This window comes from Pyrgilauda ruficollis, unplaced genomic scaffold (assembly GCF_017590135.1).
Source record: "Pyrgilauda ruficollis isolate IOZ18807 unplaced genomic scaffold, ASM1759013v1 scaffold78, whole genome shotgun sequence".
In the NCBI taxonomy this organism is placed as follows: Eukaryota; Metazoa; Chordata; class Aves; order Passeriformes; family Passeridae; genus Pyrgilauda; species Pyrgilauda ruficollis.
Window position 1 is genome coordinate 2,260,970 of NW_024529710.1, and position 14,346 is coordinate 2,275,315.

The 14,346-nt window shown below is 44.9% G+C and overlaps 2 protein-coding genes across 2 annotated transcripts in view; one reads left to right on the forward strand and one right to left on the reverse strand.

Annotated features, from left to right (window-relative positions):
• Positions 1 to 304: 304 nt before the first annotated feature.
• On the reverse strand, positions 305 to 2,731 carry CKS2 (CDC28 protein kinase regulatory subunit 2). Its single transcript, XM_041486727.1, has 3 exons — positions 2,497 to 2,731; positions 1,574 to 1,701; positions 305 to 734 (listed from the first exon to the last, which is right to left on the reverse strand). Exons 1-3 carry the CDS (start codon positions 2,553 to 2,555, stop codon positions 682 to 684), a joined length of 240 nt encoding a protein of 79 aa, XP_041342661.1. The 5' UTR covers positions 2,556 to 2,731; the 3' UTR covers positions 305 to 681.
• Positions 2,732 to 3,841: 1,110 nt separating this feature from the next.
• SHC3 (SHC adaptor protein 3) overlaps positions 3,842 to 14,346 on the forward strand; it is an 86,745-nt gene continuing 76,240 nt past the window's right edge. Inside the window, exon 1 of the mRNA XM_041486726.1 lies at positions 3,842 to 3,969. The gene's annotated coding sequence lies outside the window, so the exon portion shown is untranslated. The remainder of the gene's footprint in view (positions 3,970 to 14,346) is intronic.

Here is a 14,346-nt window from a genome sequence, read left to right on the forward strand (position 1 = left end):
TGAACCCGTTATTGTTAAGAGCTACTCAATATACAGCACCACCTCCCACAAAGCCACAGTGACAATTTGGATGCAGGACAAGAAGAGCAGGCTAAAACCCCAGAGTAAAAATTAACTGGTATTGGCAAAGCTGAACAAAGAAGCCTAAAAAGCTCTTCAAATACTGAGTACTACTCAACCCTAAGTTTATACCAAGTACTACCAGGTTCATCAAATGAATTTTGTTTTTTGAAGTAGGCACTCTTAAAAAATATTAGACAATGAATATGTTTTGTCCATAAAATCACAACTCCAGACGCTTAGGTTTCATAAAGCATTTAAACAGTTTATTTCTTAAGCCTACTTACTACTAAACAATTCAACTACTGCATTTGAACTATAGCAGAAAATTTGAGTGCAAAACTTACAGAACACTAACAAGGGATGAGCTCATCAGAACATGCAACACAACACAATTTAAGTCAGAGAGGCACTTACATTAACAGTAAAAGATAAAATCATAACTCTTTGAACATCATAGCAGCCTGCTTGGAATTGCATTTGACTGAGCTTTGTTGCTGTGAATAATACAGCTCATGCACAGGTTTGGATGTATGTTTTGTAAATTTAAAGTATTCACTGAATACTACCAACATATATACACTCATATACATAGTTCCAGAAGATTCAAAAGGCCGTGGCTTATTTCTGCTCATCCTTTGGAAGCGGTCTTCTGAAGAGCAGAATGTGTGGTTCTGCAGAAAGAAAATTGAACAAAGTGTCAGTTTGTCTAAATCTTGATTAAAGGGATTTCTTTAATCTTGAGCAATAGTTGAGGCTTAGTTTCAAATAAATAATTAAAAGCCTAAGTATGGCCCCAGGGGTAATATTAACAAACCAAGTATGCAGCACTCTTACAACAGTCAAGTTTTCATTTTTGTACCCAATGCTGGCAGTATCATGAATTTAAGATCCTTACAGGAGGGAAGTGCTGGGAAAATAGAATATTTTATAATGCCTCTTTACATTAGGCTATTTCATAAACACTGTAACTTAGACTAACAAACTGCTGATACTGTCTGTTAGGCACATATCAAACACCAACAAAACCCACCTTGGCTAATACAGCCAGCTTACATTATTAACAATCTTCTTAATTTTGAATGCTTCCAAAAAAGTCTAAAATATCAAAGGTGCCCAAATAAGGGAAACAATGGAAGGCTATGCTAATTTCTTCACCTGATTCTTCAGAAACTTGGAACTTCATGCTGCTACAATTTATCAATCAACCTGTTACTTTTTAGTCAGAATTGTCAATGGTACAAGCCTGGAATGGCTGTTGCCACAACACCAACATCCTAGTTAGTAAGGGTCTCAGGGCTTCACACCCCATTAACTGAAATACTGATTTTTCAGGAGGTGTGCTAGCTTTATCATTTAAAGACATGCTGCTATATTAACTTTGGTTCAGTCACTGCACACTCATGTTATTTAAGAGCTCACAAAAAGCCTGTTCGTGCCTGTGCCCACAGAAACAATCTCTAGCCCGGTATTTGACTTTTTCGTTTGTCTAATTCTGTTCAGATGTGCTCACCTGGCTCATGAATCATATAGTGAACCCAGCCAAGACTCTGCTGAACACCAAGTCGTCTCCACTCTTCTTCAGACATCAGATGAGATTTTGGCACTTGTTTTGAAAGTTCTCGTGGCAGCATCACATGTCTGTAGAGGTTTAATTATTAAACACACACACAAAATACTGCACACTAGAAAATTAGAACAGATCTGCACTGAAAGGCAGTTACCACGTTATGAATACTCACTTGGCCTATAAAGAAAACAAGAGTACTGAATCTTAGCATGAATTTGATTATGAAACCCGTCCCAGAACCCAGTTTAAAATCACTTACGACTATTAAACGTTACATCTGTAAAGCAACTGCATACTGGGAGCCAAATTGTCTTCTAGTCCAGATTTAGACCCCCTCAGACTCCAATGACTATACACTTAGAGAAGCGTGCGCCCCTAGCAACAGGCTGATATATCAGCTACTTGAAAAATAAGAACTTTGGACTTCTAAAGTATTTGTAATACCGCTTTCAAGTAAGTCTAGAATTAAACAGTTCCCCGTCGGCAGGGGACGACGCTGCCCCAACCCAGGCTCTGCCACAATCCCTTCCCTGGAGCTAGAGCAGCGGGTACCGCCTCTCCACCATCACCCTGTGGCCAGGGCTCGTGCTGGCCGCTCGCCAAGCAATCTACGCCAACCGGTAGCAGCATTCGGTCACTGATACCCTTCGTCCCGCCACGCGGAAACCCTCCATGGAGAGGCTCGGCACAGCCCCTTCCCTCTGGCCTTGCGCTCTCTCTGGCTCCATTCTCCCGGCGGAGCCGCCTCATTCCCTGAGAGCGGTCCGCACACCTCAACCGAGGCGGCTGGCCGAGCTGCCCTCCTACGGAACAGCTCTTCCTAACCCCTCCACCTGGCCCTCCCGCATTCTCCTACAGCTTCTTACCGGTACTCGTACTGCTCGTCAGAGTACTTATCGGAATAGTAGATCTGCTTGTGGGCCATGGCGGGCAGTAACACAGGCTGGAGCAGCGGCACTAACAGCGGCCTCCGGTTTCGCCCTCAGGAACGCCTCGCGCACTAACTGCCCCCTTCCGCGCCCCGCACCGTTTGAATCCAGCGGCTTGTCTCCCATTGGCTCGCGCAGGTGCCGGCCAATCGCGTGCCGCGCCGCCGCGCCCCACCCGAGCCCGCTGCCGCGTGACTCGCACGCTCGCCGCTCCTAACCAATCCTCGGCGGCCGCGGCGGGCGGGGGAGCGTTACGTAACGGACGGTGGCGGCCGCGCAGAGCGGCGGCGCGGGCACGAAGCAGGGAGGCGGGGCTGGCGGGGGGAAAGGGGCGAGGGGGCTGCTGATTGGCCAGCGGCGGCCGGGGCGGGTGCGGGCCCTTCAGCCTGCGGCGGGGCGGCCGGGGTGGGGCTGCGGCACCCAGGTCAGGCATGCGCAGCTCGGCCTGTGGCTGAGCGCTGTTGCTTTGCGCTGTTCCACTCGGCCCGGCCCGGCCCGAGTTGGCTGGGCCCGGCTCGGTCCAGTCCCTGATGTTCAGGGGCCCTGCTTATTTCAGGGTAGCGAAAGAGTGATGCCTTCGTCTTTTTAACGGAGCGTCGTGTTCACTCTAAAATGGTGCTGTCCCCTGGCTGCCGGGTAGCTGCTGCGGCGTCCTGGGGTGCAGCTGTCAGGAAAGGCTGCACCGTCGGTCGTATTTGCTCAGGGTGAAAGCACATAAAACGCGGGTGTAGGTGTGCCCAGAGCAGGGTAGGAACTGCGGACGGCATTTCAGTTTGCAAACATCCTTAGCGAGGAACAAACCTTGGAATGCTTCCCTGGGAGTACGTGCATAGCCGGCTGCCGGGGTTTGCTGAGAGGTGCTGCAACTCCCCCGATAAGCGTGCTGTTTCTGCCCTGTGGCTTGAGATAAGCACGGTGGGAACGTGGCCAGGAAGAGCGATCTCACGGTTGCTTTCACAGAACCGTGGAACCAGAGAGTGGTTGGAAAGGGGCCTGAAAGATCTCGCAGTTCCAACCACCCCTCGCGGATAGGGACACCTTTCTCCAGGTCAGGCTGCTCAGCTCCATCTCACCTGGCCGTGAACACGCCCCGGGATGGGGCATCCAGGCCGGCCCGGGCGGCCTGTTCAATGCTAAACGCCCTTGCAGTAAATAGTTTATCGATGTCTAAAGGTCCTCTCATGCTCCATGCCCCCTGCCCGTGGTGTGCTCCTCTCTCCTCCTTGCTGGGCCTCTGCAGAAAAAAGGAGATAAGTCTTTAAAGAAGTTTCTGCTTCCTTGCTGCTGCCAGAAACGTGGGTACTGTCTGTGGTTATGTAATGCATCTGTCTGAAAACAGTGCTGATGGAGGAAAAAAAACAACCAAATCCATGTGATGCATGACTGCTGATACACATGCGTGGGTAATAGGTATGATTTTTTTAGTAGCATTGTTTCTACTGGCACTGCAGCTTGCCTTACACAAAAAAAGTTTAAGCTGGTCTCACACCATGCAACCATTAAAACAAGTGCATCTCATAATCTAGCAGTAATATCTTTTTCTTAATTTGACTACTAAGATTATGGCTATTAATATTTGATTATCTTTCTATTGATTTACATATTAGAGCTTGTTGGTCATTTACAGGCAAAATGAAGTCCGTGTTTTTGAGCTGGTGTAGCTAAGTGTGAAATTCATGTAGCAAAGGAATATATATTTCAGTGTGATTGTAAAAGTACAAACCACCTGCAAGTTTTCTGAAGTTTTGGTCAGATTGTTCCAAATAGAGAGGTTTGGAGTTTTTTAGCGTGATTTCAGGCAGCGCAACTGTTATTTTTATGTTCTTGAGGCAGAATATACAAATGATTTCTGTTAGGAATGTCATTGTGTAATAATGAGGAAAAAAGATTAAACCACCATGGTGGTGGATGAAGGACATTTCCTCTCTGCGTCCTCTTTTATAAGCTTTCTGCTTTTCTTATGCATACTGAATGTCAGAGAAAATGGATCTTTATGTAAGGCTTTGTGTAAGCCTTTCTCCCTTGAGTTTGTTCAGAAGTGAAAGGGGACATCCTACTCTTGACCAACCTGTTAAAGAGTGAGGGAGAGAGCAGTCATTGTTTTTGCAGACTTCAGCAAGGCTTTTGGCTCCAGGCTCTACCTTGAAAGAGAAGCAGTTGACGTACAGACTGGGTGTGCAGACAATGACCTCAGGTGAATGGCCAGGCCCAGAGGATGGTGACACATGGCACATGTCTAGTTGGAGGCCAGTAAATGTCCCAGGGGTCAAAACTGGGCCTGAGCCTTTTTAACATCTTCATTAATGACCTGCGCAGTGGGGCAGAGTGTACTCCTGGCAAGTTTGCAGGTGACACCTAGCTGGGATGAGTAGCTGAGAAACCACAGGGTTGTGCTGCCAGGTTAAGGAACTGCAGAAATAGGCTGAGAGGAACTTCACGAAGTTGAGGGGAACAGGTGGAACAAGGTGAAGAGCAAAGTCCTGCACCTGTGGCGGAGCAACCACAGGCACCAGTATGTGGTGGGAACTCCCCAGCTGGAGATGTGTTTTTCGGAAAAGGACTTGGGAATTTTGATGAACACTGAGCTGAACCTGGCCCAGCGCTGTGTCCTTCCAGTAAGGATGGCTAGCTGTGCCCTGGGTTGCTGTAGGATGAGTGTTGCCAGTAGGTTGAGGGAGGTCATCCCGCTCCTCCAGAGAGCCCAAGTGAGGCCTCTGCTGGGGCAAGAGAAAGGTGAAGCTGCTAGAGAGAGTTCAGTGAAGGGCTTTTGGGATCTTTTCTGGCCAAGGTGACCCTGAGGAGTGTTGAAAGCCTCTTTTCCCCAACCCAGCTGTCGAAGAAGGAGTCAGAAGTTTTTGGCTAGCGTTCTCAAGGTTGTTTATTATTTCTTATCTAAAACATTTTTTGTTTGGCTTGCCAAGGTCTGTTCAGCAGGTTGTTCTGAGGCACACTGCTGCCTCCAGGCTGGTGTTGTTTTTTTATACTATAAACTACGTATTTGATGTTTACAGTTATGTTCTAATACTTATCACTTATGTTAGACAGTGACTTTCTACTCTAAATCAATCTAAAAATGCTAACATCACCAAGAAGATGGAGGCTAGGAAGAAGGAAGAAGGACAGGACAACGCCCAAATTCTTCCATCTTGTTCCCTAGATCCCCATAGTAAAATTCTTCAAAATTCCACCTTTCACCTTGTGATAACTACTGCTATGCTAGTTAAACTTTTGTGACTTGTAATTCTTCATATAAAGTTGGTAATTTGCTCTGTGGGTTGAGATCAAATTCCCAAGTGTCTTTGGCTTCCTGCCAGGGTCTCTGAGCCCCTGCCAGGATTTTGATTCATCCAGGGCACTCGGGGGGATGTCCTGGGTTCTGACAAAGGGCTACAAAAATGAAAACCTGTGAAAACCTGAAGGCAGGATGCAAAGACCAGAACAAGGATCATTGCAATGGTGCCCAGTGAGAGGATCAGAGGCAGCGTGCACAAACTGAAACATGGGATGTTCCTTATGAACATCAGAAAGCCTTTTTTACTGTGAGGCAGATGGGACACTGGCAGAGAGCTGCTGGAGTCTCTAATTTTGGAGACCTTCCCAAGCCACCTGGACATGATTCTGGGCAATGGGCTGTAGGTGACCCTGCTTGAGCAGGGGTGTCAGGCCACATGACCTCCAGAGGACCAGCCTCAGACACACTGTGTGAAACAGGCTCTTCATCATTGTCTACAGGATACTGCTACTCAAAAGGGCTGTGTCAGTCACATTGCAAAGAAGGAAATAAGCTGTTCTGTACAGTTTGGAGAGAACAAAAATGCTTGAACTTTGTCAAGGCAGCTTTGTCTACACCTAAGGAAACATTTCCTACCAGTACATAATTTAAATGTCTTAGAACATTTCCAAAAAAAATGCTTTCTGCAGTAATGTGTTAGGTCAAACCAATCCTGTCTCTGATCAGTGCTTTCTTTGATGCCTGCTTTCTGTGATTGTGTCCGTTATGCTTTCCCATTGTAACTTTTGCAAATACAGAGTGTAGAACAAAAGTAATTTTTTTCTCTCCTGTGCTCTAGAATGACCTTTTAATTGTAAGTATTTCATATTCCAAGAAGTTAGTTTCTGGAATTAAGATTATCAAGTGTTGAATTGAATCCTCAGTCCAAAGATTCTGAACCAGGTCAGAAGTGAGTGAGACCACAAATACCCGTATTTACTAAAGAGAAAAGCTGACGAGGAACTTTATTATACACTTCTGCCTCAGCATTTTGAAGACGTGTATTAAAGCATTTATGAAAGAAGTTTGCCATAGCACAGGCTAAAAAGTATTCCACATTGCCTTAGGGGTATAGGTTTGTTAGGAGAAATGTGAGCGAGCTGTGCAACTGGAATGCAAGCTCTTGCTCAGAGACCTGTCTGATTAGGGCAGCAGCTGTGATTACATTGCTGTTGAAATGCAAGATATAAAATGGCAGAACACTAAGAGAGTATTCTTGAGCATTCCTCTCTCCTGTAGCTGTAACACAAGCACATATACAATGGAGCACTGGTATTCTGCACTCTGTATGTGAACAGCATGACTGTAGTCAGCATAGAGGCTCTCCAGAGCTAAAGGTGGACCATGAACTTTATTGTGGGGGATGATTTTGTGTCTCTAGACAGGAGCAGGTTTAAATCCTCTGTGTAACCTGTTTGCTTGTGACTAAGGCCATCCACAGAGATATGTGGGAAATGATAAAACTGTTACAATGAAGGGCCTAGGTGCACCTTAACTATTGCATATAGAGAGGTCAGTATGTAAGTTATGATGTATGAAAATATTTTCTGTGCTTTTTGTCAGAAGGGGGAGATGAAAAATTTCCCATCTGTGCTGTGCATAGCAGTCTCTGATTAAAAGTCTCAGCAGATTTTCCTGCTTAATTCCGTGAGATATTTTAAAAAAGAAAAGTTTTATGTACTTTTACTGTGCTTCAGTTTTCAAACCTGTCCTTATAAAACACTAATGTCAGATGCTTGAAAGTATTTTTCTGAATAGAACAGCAAGATCAGAGTCAAGGAACCTTTTGTACTCATGAAGATGAGTCATAATCATATACACAATTAATAACTTTTGAGTAATTTGAATGTGAATCACATTCATAGCACATATAGATAAACTGTTATCTGTGGTTTTATATTTTCAATGTTTCTTATGGAAGCAAGGCGTACACAATTGTACTTCTCATCAATTTTAAACCTCAACTAACTTTTGATCCTATTGGCTCAAACTTAAGACAAATGCTGATAAATTATTGCAAGTTTCATGATAACAGGCAGGTGAATAGAGCAGAAGAACTCTGATGGGGGATGATGTTACAATTGCACCTTATTAGAGAATCTACATGGGACAAAAAGCTTTGCATAAATGCTTTAGGGGAAAGTATCTTTCAGCATTTGTCATACATGCCTTCTGAGATTGCAGAGCCACAAACCATGAGTCAATAGAAAACATGTCTCATTTAATTTTTATATTCAGTAAGGTAACTTTCTATTTTTTATTTTATTTGCTGGCTTTATATAGTGTTTGCCTAGTATTCAGCAACACTAGTTCTCCCCAAAGCACTCTCAGGCTGCTTGTATGTGTAATTTTAACAGTGTTTGTCTCTGAAGGTTTGATCTTCAGAATTTACCTCAATTTAGATAGTTAAATTTGAATTTATTGCCTTACTTAATTTGAAGGACTTTATCATAAGTGTTTAGTTGTGTGCTAATTAATATTCCTTTAGTAGATGCAGAAGATGGATTATTTTTGTTTTGTTTTGGTCTGCACAAAATTGTGGAGAGACTAAAGAATGATGCTATGGTTTGATGGTCTAGCTGACTGTGATTCAAACAAAGTAAATGTTGAAAATAATCCAGTTGAAATTGCTGAGGGTTGTCCCCTGAGAGAGGATAAACTCCCTTGAAAAACAGAGCCAATTTTGATGCATGCTCCATCCCGTTCCTGTGCTCGTTCAAGAATTGCATTTTGAAGGTGTTCTTGAATAGATTATTGAATAAATTATTCCCAAGTCATAGAAGTGCCCAGTTTGCAGGATGAGTATAGAAATACAGAATGTCTGTGATCCATTCAGATCATTGCAGAGGTTGGAGGCTAACGTTGATCTGTGTAATTTCATTGAGATTTAATTCTCTCATTCTGCTTTTATGGATCTTCTTGTAGAAGTAGTGATCAGAATCTACTCAAAAAGACTACAGCTTAGATCTAAAAAGTGACACTGATGAGCCTGGGGTGACACACCTGTGTCAGGGAGGCACGGACAGCCCAGCTGAAGTGCATCTGCACCAATGCACCCAGCATGGGTAACAAACCATGGAAGCCATTGGCAGCAGGAAGCTGTGATGTGGTTATCACCATGGGAATGTGGTGGGATGACTGGAGCGCTGCAGTGGATGGCGACAAGCTCCTCAGAAGGGACAGGTGAGGAAGGAGGGGCTGTGGGGTGGCTCTGTACACTGGGGAGGGTTTTGGCTGCACAGAGCTCAGGGACAGTGGGGATAAGGCTGGGTGCCTGTGGGTGACAGTCAGAGGGATGGCCAACATGGCAGAGATCCTGCTGGGAGTCTGTCACAGACCACCCAGCCAGGATGAAGTGAAATATTCTATCAGTGGATGTTTCCTGATCACTGGCCCTTGCTCTTGTGGGAGACTTTAACTTGCCAAATGTCTGCTGGAAACTCAGCAGTGGAGAGGAGACAGTCTAGGAGGTTCCTGCAGTGTGTGGAAGGTAAATTCCAGACACAGCTTATAAGGGAGCCTACCAGGGCATGCCCTGCCAGACCTGCTGTTCACAAAGAGAGAAGGGCTGTGGGACATGTGGTGGTCAGGGACCATCTTGGGCACAGTGACCATGGAATGACAGAGTTTCTCTGTTCTTGGTGAAGTAAGGAAGGGATCAACAGAACCTCTACCTTGGACTTCCAGAGGGCAGACCTTGGCCTGTTCAGGGCTCTGGTTCAGAGAGTCCCTCAGGAAACTGCCCTTAAAAACAAAGGGGTTCAGGAAGGCTGGACATGCATTAAGAAGGAAGTCGTAAAGGTGCAGGAGCAGGCCATCCCTATTTGCTAAAAGGCGAGCTTGCAGAGAAGACCAGCCTGACTGAAAAAGAAACTTTCACTGGAACTCATGGAATAAAAGAGATTTTATATCCTTTGGAAGATGGGGGAGGCAACTCAGAGAGAGTACAGCAATGATGTTAGGTCATGTAGAAAGAAAATTAGAAAGGCAAAACCTCATCTAAAACTCATTCTGGCCAGTGCTGTGAAAGATAATAAAAATTGTTCTTATAAATACATTAAAAAACTAAAAGAGACCCAAGGAAAATCTTCATCATTTATTTGATATGGGGGAAAAAGTTGTCACCAAGGATGAGGAAGAGGCTGGGTTGCTTGATGCCATCTTTGTCTCATTATTAACAGCAAGCCCAGTTATGCTCAGGGCAGCCAGCCCCCTGAGCTGGCAGACAGGGATGGGGAGCAGATTAGACCCCGTGCAGTCCAGGAGGAAGCAGTTAATGACCTGCTGTGCCCCTTGGACACTCACAGGTGCATGGGACTGGATGGGATTCTCCAAGTACTGAGGGAAGGCAGGAAGAGCTCACCAAGCCGCTCACCATCATTCATCTTCAGTCCTGGTTAACCAGGGGGGTCCCACACAACTGGAGGCTGGTCAGTGTGATGCCCTTCTACAGGAAGGATTGGAAAGAGGATCCAGGGAATACAGGCCGGGGAAGGTTATGAAACAGATTATCTTGAGTGCCATCCCACAGCACATAGACAGCTAGGGGATTGGGCCCACTCAGTGTGCATTTAGGAAAGGAAAGTCTTGCCTGACCAACCTCATCTCCTTTTATGACCAGGTGACCTGCCCAGTGGATGAGAGAAAGGCTGTGGAAGTTGTCTATCTGGGCTTCATCAAAGCCTTTGATACTGTCTGCCAGAGCATTCTCCAGGAGAATCTGGCAGCCCATGGCTTGGACGAGGGCTCTGTTTGCTGAGTTAAAGCAAAGACTGAACCTAGAGAGTGGTGGTGAATGGAGTAACACCCAGCTGGTGGCCTGCCACTTAGTGGGGTACCCCAGGTCTCAGTATTGGTGCATCTCCTATTTAACATCAATTATCTGGATGAGGGGATTGAATGCACCCTTGGTAAGTTTGTAGATGACACCAAAGTGGGCAGGTGAGTTGATCTTCTGGAGGATAGGAAGGCTCTGCGGAGAGATCTGGACAGGCTGGATTGATAGGCAGAGGCCAGTTCCATGAGGTTCAGCGAGGTGAAGTGATGGGTCCTTGTGTCACAACTCTAGGCAGGGCTGCTGGCTGGGGTCAGAGGGGCTGGAAAGCAGCTCAGTGGAAAAGGATCTGGGGGGTGCTGGTTGACAGTGGCTGAACATGAGCCAGCTGTGCCCAGGTGGACAAGGAGGGCAATGGCATCCTGGCCTATGGCCAGCAATAGTGTGACCAGCAGGGCCAGGGCAGAGATTGTTCCCCTGAACTAAGCGCTGGTGAGGCTATACCTTAAATTGTGTGTTCAGTTCTGGGCCCCTCACTGCAAGAAGGACATTGAAGTGCTGGAGCATGTTCAGGGAAGGGCAGTGGAGCTAATGAAGGGTCTGAAGCACAAGTCCTGTGAGGAGCAGCTGAGGGAGCTGGGGTTGTTTAGCCTGGAGGTTCAGGGAAGGCTTTATTCTTCTCTAGAACTGCTTCACATGAGGGTGTGACTAGCTCAGGGTCAGCCTCTTCTCCCAGGAAACCAGTGACAGGAAAAGAGGACATAGGCTCATCGTGTGCCAAGTGAGGTTCAGGTTGGACATCATTAAGAATTTGAAAAGGGCTATTGAGCCATTGGAATGCTCTGCCCAGGGATGAATCATTAAAACCGAAAATCTAGGACAAAGACTCTTGTCCTAGGGTGACACTATGATGCTTGTATCCCCAATTGTGTGTTCTGTTTTTGCTGGATATTATGTTCTGTGCCTTCAAGACTGGCTCTGAAGGAGAGGAGTTTTGTTTTGGTTTGTTATCAGTTATCAGCCTGCTCCCCCACAGCTGGCAGGACACAGACGGGGCAGTACATAGTGCGGCTTGTGCTTTTTGCTTGGCTTTTTGCATTGCTCTTGCTTCTGCTTTGCTCCTGCTTTGCTCTTGCTTTTTGCTTCTGCTCATTAGTTAGTTTAGTTAAGCAGTCCATATTTTCCCTGGGCTGTTTTCCTTTCCCTTTTTTGGAACCACTCGAGCCTGCTCCGGACTGGGACCTGGGAAACACAGAGTTTGCACTTTGTGGCTGCCGCAGCCATTCCCAGTGCCAGAGGGACTGACAAGAGAGCGACCACCCCCAGGCGAGACTTTCTGTGGTTGCCATCTTTTTCAGAGCAGTGAAAGAGTGTTGTCATCTGGTATTCATTCTGTGTGCTGGAGGTGCTTTGCCTGTTAAATAAACAGGTTCTTTCCACTTCTCTCCAAGGAATCTTTCTCGAACCGGTTGAGGGGACGGGCTGTGTGGGTTTGCTTTCTGGAGGGGCCCCCTTTGGAGGTTTTCTCCCAAATTTGCCCTAAACCAGGACAACTCTCTAACTAGTTAAAGTTAGAAAGTGGTATGTTTATTATGCCAGCGGGTGGCATGGGGCATGGGGGTCGTTCCCAAAATATGTGACCGTCCCACACAAGGATTTTTGCCTTCTTTTTATTTCCCAAAATAATACATATGCATAACTCCAGCATCTCCCATTCCTGCTTTGTATAAAAAGAGGTTATTGGTCCTTCATGCATGCACAGTTCTTCTCTTGAATTGGGTTAGTGGTCTCCAGTTGGGTCAGGGGTCCCAGCGATGAAGTCAGGAAGGTCTTTGTCAGGTCTCTGTGACCCTCTGGCACGATCCAAGGCCCTTTGCTTCGTGATGGATTAACACAGAGTCCAGGTGCTGGGCATTGTTCTACTGGTTTCAATATGTTCCTGTAATGGTTCACTTGCTGCGCTTCCTTCTGTAAATAAGCTCGTAATATAACAATTAGCTTACGCATCTAATAATCATTAACTTATCATTGGTGCATCTAACTTCAGTATGAATTGGTTCTAACTCTCAGCTAAAGTCTTAAATTTTTAAAATAATAATTCAGGGAGGTGGTGAAGTCACCAACCCTGGAGCTGTTTGAGAAACAACTGGACATGGTGCTTTGTTCTGTGGTTTAGTTGACAACATCAACTTCTGTCAAGGGTCAGACTCAATGATCTTGAAGGTCTTTTCCAACCTTAATGGTTCTATGATTCAATTCCCCTGTTAAACAAAATCAATAATGCAGAATTTAGCAGATGATTTCCATAGCAACCAATACTCATAAAACACATTCAGGATGGTACTGTATAATAACTGGAGAATCAAGCAGAAGAAGATTCGTGAGGCACAGTCCTGCTCAGATTTTTCGTGGATATTGCACGGAGTGCAACATGACAGTGTCTTAGAATGGATCAAGGGCAAAAAATCTGTAGTGGAGGGTTCTTCAGTTACTGGATATTTTTCATACAGTGTTTAAATACTTTAAGTAAGGTTTTATTTAAACTTGGCTATGTCAGTGCTGTCAGTATCAGAAAAGATGCTTTCAGCCAAACTTATTTTTGCAGCTTTCTCTAGTGGTTACCTTCTGTAATGGAAGAATGTAAGACTTGGAAAATTATTGTGATGACATATTCCTAGTTTAGTCTAGTTTCTTGAGGGATTTCGTTGCCCATATGGATTTTTGCTTCATGAATTTTCAGGTCATCTTTGGGCCAAAAGTCTTCCCTCCACAGTATCTTGTTGCAAGGAGTTCTATGGCTGAACAGGTTCCTTTATGAGAAGAGGTATTTTTAAAATTTATGTTAAATCTGCAACATGCTGGGTTTTACACTGAAAAGGCCTGTGAATGTTTATTCATTGTTCTAGATGTTTGTAGTTCCAAGAGATAAGGGTATATATCCTACAGGATTATAGGCTAAGATTTTGATTTTGAGCACAATGCATTGATATTTCCCCACTTCTCTTACATAAATATTGCTCATTGACTTCTGTGAAGTTACTCAAATGTTTAAAATGTATCACTTATAAATTTTGTGCATACACGGGAGTGAAAGTGTTTGTGAGCTGAAAATACATCTGTTTGCAAGTATTATAAAGGTTGCCTTAAGTGTTGTTTCGTTAAAGTGGTAAAAGATGACAGAATACAAATGAAATCAAATGTAATCTGAGTAAAGCGTACACATACAAATATTTTTTCTTATGGTTATTGTTACAATTTAAGGTTTAAAATAGCCACTGGAGGGCTCACTGATCTTATGGTAAATGACAAGCTTATTTCAAAGCTGGTACTTATGGGTTTTGGTTAAGGCAGTATTAGTAGGTGTGCTCCCATTTGAAGAAGACTAGATGATAACAGAATTTTTGAAGATAAAGCACAGGGAACATCTACATTTTCATCTCAAAGAATAGCAATTCTTATGCTTGTTACCTGTGTCACAGTGTGGGAACATTTACAAAGGTTTGGAAGGCAGGAGGATGTAGATGCCATAAAATGAACATAAAGGACCAGAGTTCCCACTCTCTTACCATAAAAAATGTAACATTTCTTCCTGTCAAACAGCAGGGTTTCCCCGTTTTGAGGAGCCACCTACACGTGACAGATTTTCCCTTCCCTTCTCCATTGTGTGTGGCACCAAAGCTTCAGTGATGAGTCAGGCCTAGACTGTGGTCTTTTTGGACCACTGGTAGAACTGGGATCAAAT

Bases quoted from the DNA above. Each gene is read 5' to 3' on its own strand.
- CKS2 (XM_041486727.1), bottom strand. From the start codon at position 2,555: ATGGCCCACAAGCAGATCTACTATTCCGATAAGTACTCTGACGAGCAG. The intron at 1,702-2,496 runs GTAAGAAGCTGT...AAACCTCTACAG, and splicing joins GACGAGCAGTACGAGTACCG to ACATGTGATGCTGCCACGAG. The intron at 735-1,573 runs GTGAGCACATCT...TTCTTTCTGCAG, and splicing joins CTATATGATTCATGAGCCAG to AACCACACATTCTGCTCTTC.